Source organism: Nomascus leucogenys, chromosome 17 (assembly GCF_006542625.1).
Source record: "Nomascus leucogenys isolate Asia chromosome 17, Asia_NLE_v1, whole genome shotgun sequence".
Classification (NCBI taxonomy): domain Eukaryota; kingdom Metazoa; phylum Chordata; class Mammalia; order Primates; family Hylobatidae; genus Nomascus; species Nomascus leucogenys.
This window is the reverse complement of record NC_044397.1, coordinates 17,993,536-18,006,231: the sequence shown is the minus strand read 5'-3', so window position 1 is coordinate 18,006,231 and position 12,696 is coordinate 17,993,536. Positions and strand designations below refer to the sequence as shown.

At 38.7% G+C, this 12,696-nt stretch overlaps 1 protein-coding gene across 3 annotated transcripts in view; it reads right to left on the bottom strand.

Annotated features, from left to right (window-relative positions):
* The window catches only part of LOC100598121 (CD302 antigen), a 146,597-nt gene that overhangs the window by 64,218 nt on the left and 69,683 nt on the right, over positions 1-12,696 (bottom strand). For all 3 annotated transcript variants that reach the window (XM_030796595.1, XM_012496559.2, XM_030796594.1), the window contains exons 27-28: positions 11,895-12,062; positions 9,545-9,661 (exon numbers count right to left, since the gene is read on the bottom strand). In XM_030796595.1, coding sequence (XP_030652455.1) covers positions 9,545-9,661; positions 11,895-12,062 — 285 coding nt within the window. The remainder of the gene's footprint in view (positions 1-9,544; positions 9,662-11,894; positions 12,063-12,696) is intronic.

Below are 12,696 nucleotides of genomic sequence, written 5' to 3'. Positions count from 1 at the left end.
GCAAGGCCCTGGGTTTCAAGCACAAAACTGGGCAGCCATTTGGGCGGACACCAAACTAGCTGCAGGAGTTCTTTTTTCCCCATACCCCAGTGGTGCCTGGAATGCCGGTGAGACAGAACTGTTCACTCCCCTGGAAAGGGGTGCTGAAGCCAGGGAGCCAAGTGGTCTGGCTAGGCGGGTCCCACCCCTATGGAGCCCAGGAAACTAAGATCAACTGGCTTGAAATTCTCGCTGCCAGCACAGCAGAAGTCTGAGATTGACCTGGGACGCTAGAGCTTGGTCGGGGGAGTGGCATCCGCCATTGCTGAGGCTTGAGTAGGCAGTTTTATGCTCCCAGTGTAAACAAACCTGCTGGGAAGTTCGAACTGGGTGGAGCCCACTGCAGCTCAGCATGGCTGCTGTGGCCAGATGGCCCTATTTCTCCTCTCTGGGCAGGGCATCTCTGAAAAAAAGGCAGCAGGGACTTATAGCAGACTTAAATATCCCTGCCTGACGGCTCTGAAGAGAGCAGCGGACCTGCCAACACAGCGTTCGACTGCCTCCTCAAGTGGGTCCCTGACCCCCATGTATTCTGACTGGGAGACACCTCCCAGTAGGGGCCGACAGACATTTCATACAGGAACGCTCTGGGTGGCATCGGGCAAGTGCCCCTCTGGGAATAAGCTTCCAGAGGAAAGAACAAGCAGCAATCTTTGCTGTTCTGCAGCCTCCGCTGGTGATACCTAGGCAAACAGAGTCGGGTGGACATCCAGCAAACTCCAGCACACCGGCAGCAGAGGGGCCTGTTAGAAGGAAAACTAACAAACAGAAATGAATAGCACGTCCACTCAAAGGCCCCATCCGAAGGAAACCAATATTAAGGACCAAAGGAAGATAAATCCATAAAGATGGGGAGAAACCAGTGCAAAAAGGCTGAAAATTCCAAAAACCAGAACGCCTCTTCTCCTCCAAACGATCACAACTCTTCACCAGCTAGCGAACAAAACTGGATGGAGAAAGAGTTTGACAAATTGACAGAAGAGGGCTTCAGAAGGTGGGTAATAACAAATTGCTCTGAGCTAAAGGAGCATGTTCTAACCCAATGCAAGGAAGCTAAGAACCTTGAAAAAAGGTTAGAGGAACTGCTAACTAGAATAACCAGTGTAGAGAAGAACATTAATGACCTGATAGAGCTGAAAAACACAGCACGAGAACTTCGTGAAGCATACACAAGTATCAATAGCTGAATTGATCAAGCGGAAGAAAGGATATCAGAGATTGAAGATCAACTTAATGAAATAAAGGGAGAAGACAAGATTAAAGAAAAAAGAATAAAAAGGAATGAACAAAGCCTCCAAGAAATATGGGACTACGTGAAAAGACCAAATCTATGTTTGACTGGTGTACCTGAAAGTGATGAGGAGAATGGAACAAAGTTGGAAAACACACTTCAGGATATTATCTGGGAGAACTTCACCAACCTAGCAAGACAGGCCAACATTCAAATTCAAGAGATACAGAGAACAACCCAAAGATACTCATCGAGAGGAGCAACCCCAAGACACATAGTCATCAGATTTACCAAGGTTGAAATGAAGGAAAAAATGTTAAGGGCAGCCAGAGAGAAAGGTTGGTTACCCACAAAGGGAAGCCCATCAGACTAACATTAGATCTCCCTGCAGAAGCCTTACAAGCCAGAAGAGAGTGGGGGCCAATATTCAACATTCCTAAAGAAAAGAATTTTCAGCCCAGAATTTCATATCCAGCCAAACTAAGCTTCATAAGCAAAGAAGAAATAAAATCCTTTACAGACAGGCAAGTGCTGAGAGATTTTGTCACCACCAAGCCTGCCTTAAAAGAGCACCTGAAGGAAGCACTAAACATGGAAAGGAAAAACCGGTATCAGCCACTGCAAAACACACCAAACTGTAAAGAACATTGACACTATGAAGAGACTTCATCAACTAACAGGCAAAAGAATCAGCTAGCATCATAACGACAGGATCAAATTCACACATAACAATATTAACCTTAAACGTAAAGGGGCTAAATGCCCCCAATTAAAAGACATGACTGGCAAATTGCATAAAGAGTCAAGACACATCAGTGTGCTGTATTCAGGAGACTCATCTCATGTGCAAAGACACAAATAGGCTCAAAATAAAGGGATGGAGGAATATTTACCAAGCAAATGGAAAACAAAACAAAACAAAAAGCAGGAGTTGCAATCCTAATCTCTGATAAAACAGACTTTAAACCAACAAAGATCAAAAGAGACAAAGAAGGCCATTACATAATGGTAAAGGGATCAATGCAGCAAGAAGAGCTAACTATTCTAAATATATATGCACCCAATACAGGAGCACCCAGATTCACAAAGCAAGTTCATAGAGACCTACAGAGAGACTTAAGCTCCCACACAATAGTGGGAGACTTTAACACCCCACTGTCAATATTAGACAGATCAATGAGACAGAAAATTAACAAGGATATTCAGGACTTGAACTCAGCTCTGGACCAAGTGGACCTAATAGCCATCTGCAGAACTCTCCAGTCCCAATCAATAGAATATACATTCTTCTCAGCACCTCATCACACTTATTCTAAAATTGACCACATAATTGGAAGTAAAACACTCCTAAGCAAAAGCAAAAGAATGGAAATCGTAACAGTCTGTCATACCACAGTGCAATCAAACTAGAACTCGGGATTAAGAAACTCACTCAAAACCGCACAACTACGTGCAAACTGAACAACTTGCACCCGAATGACTACTGGTAAATAACGAAATGAAGGCAGAAATAAAGATGTTCTTTGAAACCAATGAGAACAAAGACACAACATACCAGAATCTCTGGGACACATTTAAAGCAGTGTGTAGAGGGAAACTTATAGCACTAAATACCCACAAGAGAAAGCAGGAAGGATCTAAAATTAACACCCTAACATCAAAGTTAAAAGAAGTAGAGAAGCAACAGCAAACAAATTCAAAAGCTAGCAGAAGACAAGAAATAACTAAGATCAGAGCAGAACTGAAGGAGATAGAGACACAAAAAAACCTTCCAAACATCAATGAATCCAGGAGCTGTTTTTTTGAAAAGATCAACAAAATAGATAGACCACTAGCCAGACTAATAAAGAAGAAAAGAGAGAAGAATCAAATAGACACAATAAAAAATGATTGTGATGTGCTGCTGGATTTGGTTTGCCAGTATTTTCTTGAGGATTTTTGCATCAATGTTCATCAGAGATATTGGCCTGATCCCACAGAAATACAAACTACCATCAGAGAATACTATAAATACCTCTATGCAAATAAACTAGAAAATCTAGAAGAAATGGATAAATTCGTGGACACATACACCCTCCCAAGTCTAAACCAGGAAGAAGCTGAATCCCTGAATAAACCAATAACAAGTTCTGAAATTTAGGCAATAATTAATAGCCTACCAACCGAAAAAACTCCAGGACCAGACAGATTCACAGCCGAATTCTACCAGAGGTACAAAGAGGAGCTGGTACCATTCCTTCTGAAACTATTCCAAACAATAGAAAAAGAGGGACTCCTCCTTAACTCATTTTATGAGGCCAGCATCATCCTGATACCAAAACCTGGCAGAAACACAACAAAAAAAGAAAATTTCAGGCTAATATCTCTGATGAACATTGATGCAAAAATCCTCAAGAAAATACTGGCAAACCAAATCCAGCAGCACATCAAAAAGCTTATCCACCAGGATCAAGTCAGCTTCATACCTGGGATGCAAGGCTGGTTCAACATATGCAAATCAATAAACATAATCCATCACATAAACAGAACCAATGACAAAAATTACATGATTATCTCAATAGTGCAGAAAAGGCCTTCAACAAAATTCAACACCCCTTCATGCTAAAAACTCTCAGTAAACTAGGTATTGATGGAACGTATCTCAAAATAGTAAGAGCTATTCATGACAAACCCACAGCCAATATCATACTGAATAAGCAAAAACTGGAAGCATTCCCTTTGAAAACCGACACAAGATAAGGATGCCCTCTCTCACCTCTCCTGTTCAACGTAGTATTGGAAGTTCCGGCCAGGGCAATCAGGCAGGAGAAAGAAATGAAGGGCATTCAAATAGGAAGAGAAGAAGTCAAATTGTCTCTGTTTGCAGATGACATGATTATATATTTAGAAAACCCCATCACCTCAGCCCCAAATCTCCTTAAGCTGATAAGGAACCTCAGCAAAGTCTCAAGATACAAAATCAATGTGCAAAAATCACAAGCATTGCTGTACACCAATAACAGACAAATAGAGAGCCAAATCATGAGTGAACTCCCATTCACAATTACTACAAAGAGAATAAAATACCTAGGAATACAACTTACAAGGGATGTGAAGGACCTCTTCAAGGAGAACTACAAACCACTGCTCAATGAAATAAAAGAGGACACAAACAAATGGAAAAACATTCCATGCTCATGGATAGGTAGAATCAATATCATGAAAATGGCCATACTGCCCAAAGTAATTTATAGATTCAATGCTATCCCCATGGAGCTACCACAGACTTTCTTCACAGAATTGGAGAAAACTACTTTAAACTTCATATGGGACCAAAAAAGAGCCTGCATAGCCAAGACAATCCTGGTCAAGAAGAACAAAGGTAGAGGCATCACGCTACCTGACTTCAAACTATACTATGAGGCTACAGTAACCAAAACATCATGGTACTGGTACCAAAACAGAGACATAGACCAATGGAACAGAACAGAGGCCTCAGAAATAACACCACACATCTACAACCATCTGATCTTTGACAAATCTGACACAAACAAGCAATGGATAAAATATTCCCTATTTAATAAATGGTGTTGGGAAAACTGGCTAGCCATATGTAGAAAACTGAAACTGGACCCCCCTTCCTTACAACTTATACAAAAATCAACTCAAGATGGATCAAAGACTTAAATGTAAGACCTATGACCATAAAAATCCTAGAAGAAAACCTAGGCAATACCATTCAGGACATAGGCATGGGCAAGGACTTCATGCCTAAAACACCAAAAGCAATGGCAACAAAAGCCAAAATTGACAAATGGGATCTAATTAAACTAAAGAGCTTCTGCACAGCAAAATAAACTATCATCAGAGTGAACAGGGAACATATAAAATGAGAGAAAATTTTTGCAGTCTATCCATCTGACAGAGGGCTAATATCCAGAATCTACAAGGAACTTCAACAAATTTACAAGAAAAAACAAACAACCCCATCAAAAAGTGGGCAAAGGATATGAACAGACACTTCTCAAGAGAAGACATTTATGCAGCCAACAGACACATGAAAAAATGCTCATCATCGCTGGTCATTAGAGAAATGCAAATCAAAACCACAATGAGATACCATCTCATGCCAGTTAGAATGGAATCATTAAAAGTCAGGAACAACAGGTGCTGGAGAGGATGTGGAGAAATAGGAATGCTTTTACACTGTTGGTGGGAGTGTACATTAGTTCAACCATTGTGGAAGAAAGTATGGCGATTCCTTAAGGATCTAGAACTAGAAATACCATTTGACCCAGCAATCCCATTACTGGGTATATACCCAAAGGATTATAAATCATTCCACTATAAAGATGTATGCACATGTATGTTTACTGTGGCACTATTCCAATAGCAAAGACTTGGAACCAACCCTAATGTCCATCAATGATAAACTGGATAAAGAAAATGTGGCACATATATACCATAGAATACTATGTAGCCATAAAAAATGATGAGTTCATGTCCTTTGCAGGGACATGGATGAAGCTAGAAACCATCAATCTCAGCAAATTAACACAGGAACAGAAAACCAAACACCGCATGTTCTCATTCATAAGTGGGAGTTGAACAATGAGAACACATGGACACAGGCAGGGGAACATCACACACTGGGCCTGTCGGCGGGTAGGGGGCTAGGGGAGGGATAACATTAGGAGCAATACCTAATGTAGGTGACGGGTTGATAGGTGCAGCAAACCACCATGGCACGTGTATACCTATGTAACAAAACTGCATGCTCTACACATGTGCCCCAGAACTTAAAGTACAATAAAAAAAGAAGAAAAAAAAAGAAAAACATTTTTGTGGTATAAGTAAAGTCATGGGAGAAAATATTTGGAAATTATTTTTTGGACAAAGGATTTATATCCAGAATATATAAAGAATTCTTACACCTCAACAATAAAAAGACTCAATTTAAAACATGAGCAAAAAATCTGAATATGGATTTCTGCAAAGGCGATATACAAATATTCAATAAGCACATGAAAAGATGCTTAATATCATTAGCCATTAGGGAAATGAAATAAAAATCCTAGTGAGATATCATTTCACACTCACTTAGATGGCTATAATGAAAAACACACAAATGCTGGCATCGATATGGAGAAATCAGTACTCTCATACACTGGGAATGGAAAATGGTATAGCTGATTTGGAAAACAAACCTGGTAGTTCTTCAAAGGGTTAAACAAAAGATGCAGCAATTCCATTCCTAGGGGTTTACCCAAGAGAAATGGAAACATATGTCCATGCAAAAACTTGCAGGTGAATGATCAGAGAAGCATTATACATAATAACTAAAAATGGTTTAAAATTTAGGTTGTTTTACCTAAATGTTCAACTGATACATGGATAAATAAAATGTATTATATCCATAGAATGGAATTTTATTCAGTCATAAAAAGGAATAATGTACTGATGCTACAATATGGATAAACTTTAAAATCATTATGCTTAATGGAAAAAGCCAGTCACACGCAAAAAGCACACATGGTATGATCTCATTTATGTAAAATGTCCAGAATTTTACATTCAGGCAATCTGTAGAGACAGAAAGTAGATCAGTGGTTGCTGAGGACTAGGAAACAGGGAGGGAATGCTAGTGGGTATTGTGTTTCTTTTTAGGGTAGTGATGGTTGCAATAAAGCTTTAAAAAAAGGTGCTAGGCCTATTACAATTATAAATTGGTATAAAGATTGATGCCATCACTACCTACACATACCCAATGTTGTCCTGGTTATTTCTGGTTTTCACTGATTACCATCTCCCAAGGCAAGACCCCTAAACATCTGCCTGCAGCAATGACACATTAGAAGCACTGCACACACGATTTGGTTCTTGTTTGCTGCTTTATATCATCTCATGCCTTCCAGTTCCTCTTCCCTTCTCCCAAACTTCAAAGTTATCAATTTTCTGCCCAATATGATGTGCAATAGTAGATTTCTAAAGTTGTTTTAAGAAAAAGTCACTTTTTTCACTTGGCTTAATGTATCTCTCAGTTGACATACTGTGGCTTCTCATAGTAATTTCTATTCATGGCCCTGCTATTGAAAAATAAAAAATGTTTAAAAAAAACAAAATTCTTTGGGTAGGTGCCAAATACAATTAAATATTCTATAAGTATATCAATGTAACCAAAAACAGTGACTTACAGTGATTTCTATTCATGGCCCTGCTATTGAAAAGTCAAAACTGTTTTAAAAAACAGAATTCCTTGTATAGGGGCCAAAAAATTAAATACTTTATAAGTATATCAAAGTAACCCAAAACAGTAACTTACAGATGTAAATTAAGTCGGTAAGAATGAGATTCAAATCAAGTGTGCCATTTGCCTGAAATGTCTTTCTATATGTCCCTCATATGTCTGTATATTTTAATAAAAATTTTATTACTCAAACATTTTATAAAAGAAGATAAAACAATGAGGGAGTCTTCTGATCTAAAAATGCTTTTTCAGAATATATAATACATTTTCAGTTGTTTCTGATAATATAACTACAAAGTATATCAAAGGGTACAATTTCAATCGCTCTGTCCTGGGTGTGGTCTCTATGGCTCAATACAAGACCATTGTTTCTTCAGTCACTTTCAGGTGAAGCCTCAGTATTTTCCAGCTAGTTTCTCTCCATTTTAATTCAAGGGTAGTTAAGTGTCATTAGAGAAAAGGCTTGGGCCAACTAAGTCCTACTATGATGAACTTATCCTCACCTGGTGAACCAAGTCTTTATCTATTGCTTGATAGTTTAATTTTCATTAACCCCTCTGCCAACCATAAACATTTCAGGAAAACATTGGTAACCCCAAGAAACAGATGGGTTAGAGAGCAAAGGAGAAGCCTATTTTTAAAACAGGCAGATTTGAGTAATTTAGCTTCTTTTCCTCCCCTACCCCTGGTTATCATTGTCCTGTGCCCCTTATCAAACCCTCTTTAGAGTAAATGTATGCTTTTGATGCTCTATGGCCGTGGAAAGGTTTTCCTAATTCCAAAATGTCTATGATTTTCAGGACATTTCTGAGCATCTTTCTAAATTGGTCTCGTTTCCTCTATATTAGACTCTGTTTTAAAAAAATTTGTATCAGTCATATTTTGGATTTGTGGCATTTAGTCCAAATTCCAAATATTCGAGCCCATTGTCAGACCATGTGTCTCATTTTTCTATTTTTTATTTTATTTTTTATTTTTTTGAGACAGAGTCTTGAGTCTCGCTCTGTTGCCCTGGCTGGAGTGTGGTGGCATGATCTTGGCTCACCACAACCTCTGCCTCCCAGGTTCAAGTGATTCTCCCGCCTCAGCTTCCCAAGTAGCTAGGCACACGTCACCATGCCTGGCTAATTTTTGTATTTTTAGTAGAGACGGGGTTTCACCATGTTGGCCAGGCTGGTCTCGAACTCTGGATCTCTGGTGATCCACCCGCCTCGGCCTCCCAAAGTGCTGGGATTATAGGCGTGAGGCACTACACCTGGCCATGTGTCTCATTTTTCTAATGCTTATCATATGTGGGCCAGTATAAACTAAGCCAGGGTTATAAACCCAAAAGTGCAACACTAATAGAAGAGTGATTCTGTTCTTGCTCATCTCACATAGTTAGTGGAAACATAAAGTAAGTATTGAAGATTTATATGGGATGGTGATCATTTTTAGTTAGTCTTGAGTTGCTAGATAAAAGAGTGAAAAAAGAAAATTGACATGGTTTGGCTCTGTGTCCTCATCCAAATCTCATGTTGAATTATGATCTTCAGTCTTGGAGGAGGGGCCTGGTGGGAAGTGATTTTCCCCCTTGCTGTTCTCGTGATAGTGAGTTCTCATGAGATCTGGTTGTTCAAAAGTGTGTAGTACCTCCTCCTTCACTCTCTCTCCTGCTCCACCATAGTAAAACCTGCTTGTTTCCCATTCGCCTCTGACATGATTGTAAGTTTCCTGAGGCTGCCCAGCCATGCTTTCTGTAAAGCCTGTGGAACCGTGACTCAATTAAAGCTCTTTTCTTCGTAAATTACCCAGGTTCGGGTAGTTCTTTTTAGCAGTGTGGGAACAAACTAATTCAGAAAATTATTTTCCGCCATTTAACTTTAAACTCAATGATAAAGGCAGAGCAGAGACACAAAAACTGTCTTGGTATTTATGTAAGTTATGTTAAGTACATAATTATACTTTCATGTATTGATAGACATGTACTTTGAAGAACTATGGCTTGATAACTATGTTATAATGAAGTACAAAAACAAATGGAGAAAATTGGCAGATTTACAACTTACTTCCATAAGTTATTCCTAACATGACCCATGAAGCCATATAATTGAAGTACAGTAGTTGCTCAAGAACAAAGTTATTCTCCTTTTCATCTCGAATACTCAGAATATGTGATTTTGGATCTGTTGAATAAAAAATAATCAATAATTTTAACAATTATTTATCTAGAACACTTTGATAAGTTTAAAACATTTTAGTTCTCAGTTTAATATGCTTCAAAATGTAAACAATATTGGACAATTAGAAAGATATGTAAAATAAAATTATCCCATTGTACTAAAATTAGTAGGTTAAGGAGTTTTCAAATGTTTTGATGTTAAATTTGGTCTTATGGTATAATAGAAAACTAGTAGCTGAGTAGAGAATTTAAAACATTGATTCACTTCACTTTCCCCTATTTAAAGGTAATTTTCAGTTGGTACAAATCCACTCATAGTAATGATATACCGTCAAAGATTAAGCTATAATAATTAGCACCTCTTAGATGAACTATAACAGGGGTCCCCAACCCCTGGGCCACACACTGGTACTGTTAGGAATCAGGACTGTTAGGAACCGGGCCATACAGCAGGAGGTGAGCAGCAAGCAAGCGAGCATCACCGCTTGAGCTCTGTCTCCTGTTAGAGCACAGTGGCATTAGATTGACAGAGGAGCACAAACCCTCTTGTGAACTACAAATGCGAGGGATATAGCTTGCATACCACTTATGAGAATCTAACCAAGGCCTGATGATCTGAGGTGGAACAGTTCCATCCTGAAACCATCCACCCCTCCCTGTCGGTGCCAAAAAGGTTGGGGACTGCTGGGCTATACGACAGCTCTTCCTTTTCCTTAGTTTTCAGTATGAGGATTAAAAAGGCTTAATATTTCCCAAAGGGTGTTCCTCACAAAATTAACAAGGAAGTTCCAGAAAAGATCTACATGGATTTTAAAAAAAGTTTGCAAACATTGGTTTAAACAAAGTTAAACTAGTTTATTTATGCCAGTATTCCTTAAGGTATATGTTAATGTACATTTGTTAACATCCAACAGGAAGCTATCGTGTCTAGTGTTTCTCAACCTTTTTCTTTTTTGTTGGTTTTTTTTTCAACCTTATTCTAAGGATTTTTTGCAGAACATCTCTCAAGACTGATGTTATACAGAGCATGCTTTGGGAAATAATGGTTTGATATTTTCTGTAGTAACTTTCACTAAGTTCATTGTTCCATTGGTTCCGAGAGTTCCATCATTTGGAAGTCACAAATCCTTAGTGGATCTCACAGGAATTATCTAAAGACTCTTGAGAGCTGAAAGTGTGAACTGTGCACTTCTTTAAGCTTAGCTGCTGCTTTGCGGTGTATCTAAGCTTTTGACTGCTCCAACTAACCTATTTCCACTTCCCCATAGCCTAGCTTGATTTAATGTCCAGTTCTCTGCTCTCTTGTGTGTCATTTCTTTCCCCCTTCCTTTTTTTTTTTTGGAGATAGGGTCACCTGTCATCCAGGCTGGAGTGCAGGTGGTGCAATCACAGCTCACTGCACCTTCAGCCTCTTGGGTTCAAAGATCCTCCCTCCTTAGCCTCCCAAGTAGCTAGAATTACAGGCATGTGCCACCATGCTTTTAATTTTTTGCAGAGAGAAAGTCTCACTATGTTGCCCAGGCTGGTCTTGAATTCTTGGCATCAAACAATCCTCCCACTTCAGCCTCCTGGAGAACTAGGATTACAGGCATGAGCCAATATGCCTAGCCCATTTCTTTTCCTTTTAAAGGAGAATCCGCCTTCCTTACAAGCATAGACTAGTTCTTGAATGGATGAGTAAAGAAAGGAGTTATGCCTATACTTTCCATTTTAACTAACACAAATTTTAATACTTTGTCACTGATAATGGAGATATTAGGAGATGAATATTTTTGACATCTAGTTACTAGTGCTAATTAGAAATATTTATAACACAGGAAATATTTTTTTAATTAGCAAAATACAATAAGTAATGACAGTATAATATACTTGATATGGTTTGGCTGTTTCCCCATCCAAATCTCATGTTGAATTGTAGCTCCCATAATCCCCACGTGTCATGGGAGGGACCTGGTGGGAGGTAACTGAATCATGAGGGTGGGTTTTTCCCATGCTGTTCTCGTGATAGTAAGTCTTATGAGATCTGATGGTTTTACAAAGGGCAGTTTCCCTGCACATGCTCTCTTGCCTGCTGCCATGTAAACATGTCTTTGCTTCCCCTTTGCCTTCTGCCATGATTGTGAGGCCTCCCCAGCCATGTGGAACTGTGAGGCCATGAAACCTCTTTTTCTTTATAAATTACCTAGTCTCGGGTATGTCCTTAGAGCAACGTGAGAATGGACTAATATAATACTTACTCAGTTTCTGGCATTTAGAATGAACCTCATCCTGTATTGTTGCCATGTGCCTATTCTTTGTTATTATGAAATTGTAGCAACAGTTCTGAAATGGTATCCATGGAGTATTTAGAACAGGAGATGGACATTTAACACTGTCGACTGGTTTGACCTCTTTTTCAGTCTCATCTAGAAAAAGAGTTAATGGTAAGAATTCTAATTTGAGATATAAATGTTAAATCCTGTTTGCAGTCATTAGGCTTGATTTGTAGGAAATATTCAGGAAGCCAAGAAGTAATAACCTAGTGAAGCCTGTCTGTTTATACTCAGATATAGCACACAAAAAGCCAGCTTTCTATAGGAAGGAAATTACTTGTCACAATTTCTTACCCCTGCTGTGGCGTGGAAGAATGTAAAAAATGAGGTGCTATTAGGTTAAATGCAGTTTCTGTCTTCCTGCATTACCAAATGTCAAGTACAAGGGACCACCCCTAGAGATGCTGTACAAACTTATTCATTATTAAAAGTCACCTAACTATAACTCTGAGAATTCATTTTCAAGTTTCTGTCTACTGATACTATTAATTTTAAAGGAACATTAAAATGAAACATTGATGTTCTAAATAAGTTATTGCTTTAACCAAGTCAAACAAAAATAGTATTTAAAATCTGACATCTACCCTATCTGATTATGATCTTTTTCCATTTTATGAAACGGCCATACATTCACAAAGATACAAATATAAACATATTCCACTCAAATACATTAAACTGATTTAATATGTGGCAGAGATCACTCAGTATCTCTCCTGGATCACAGTAA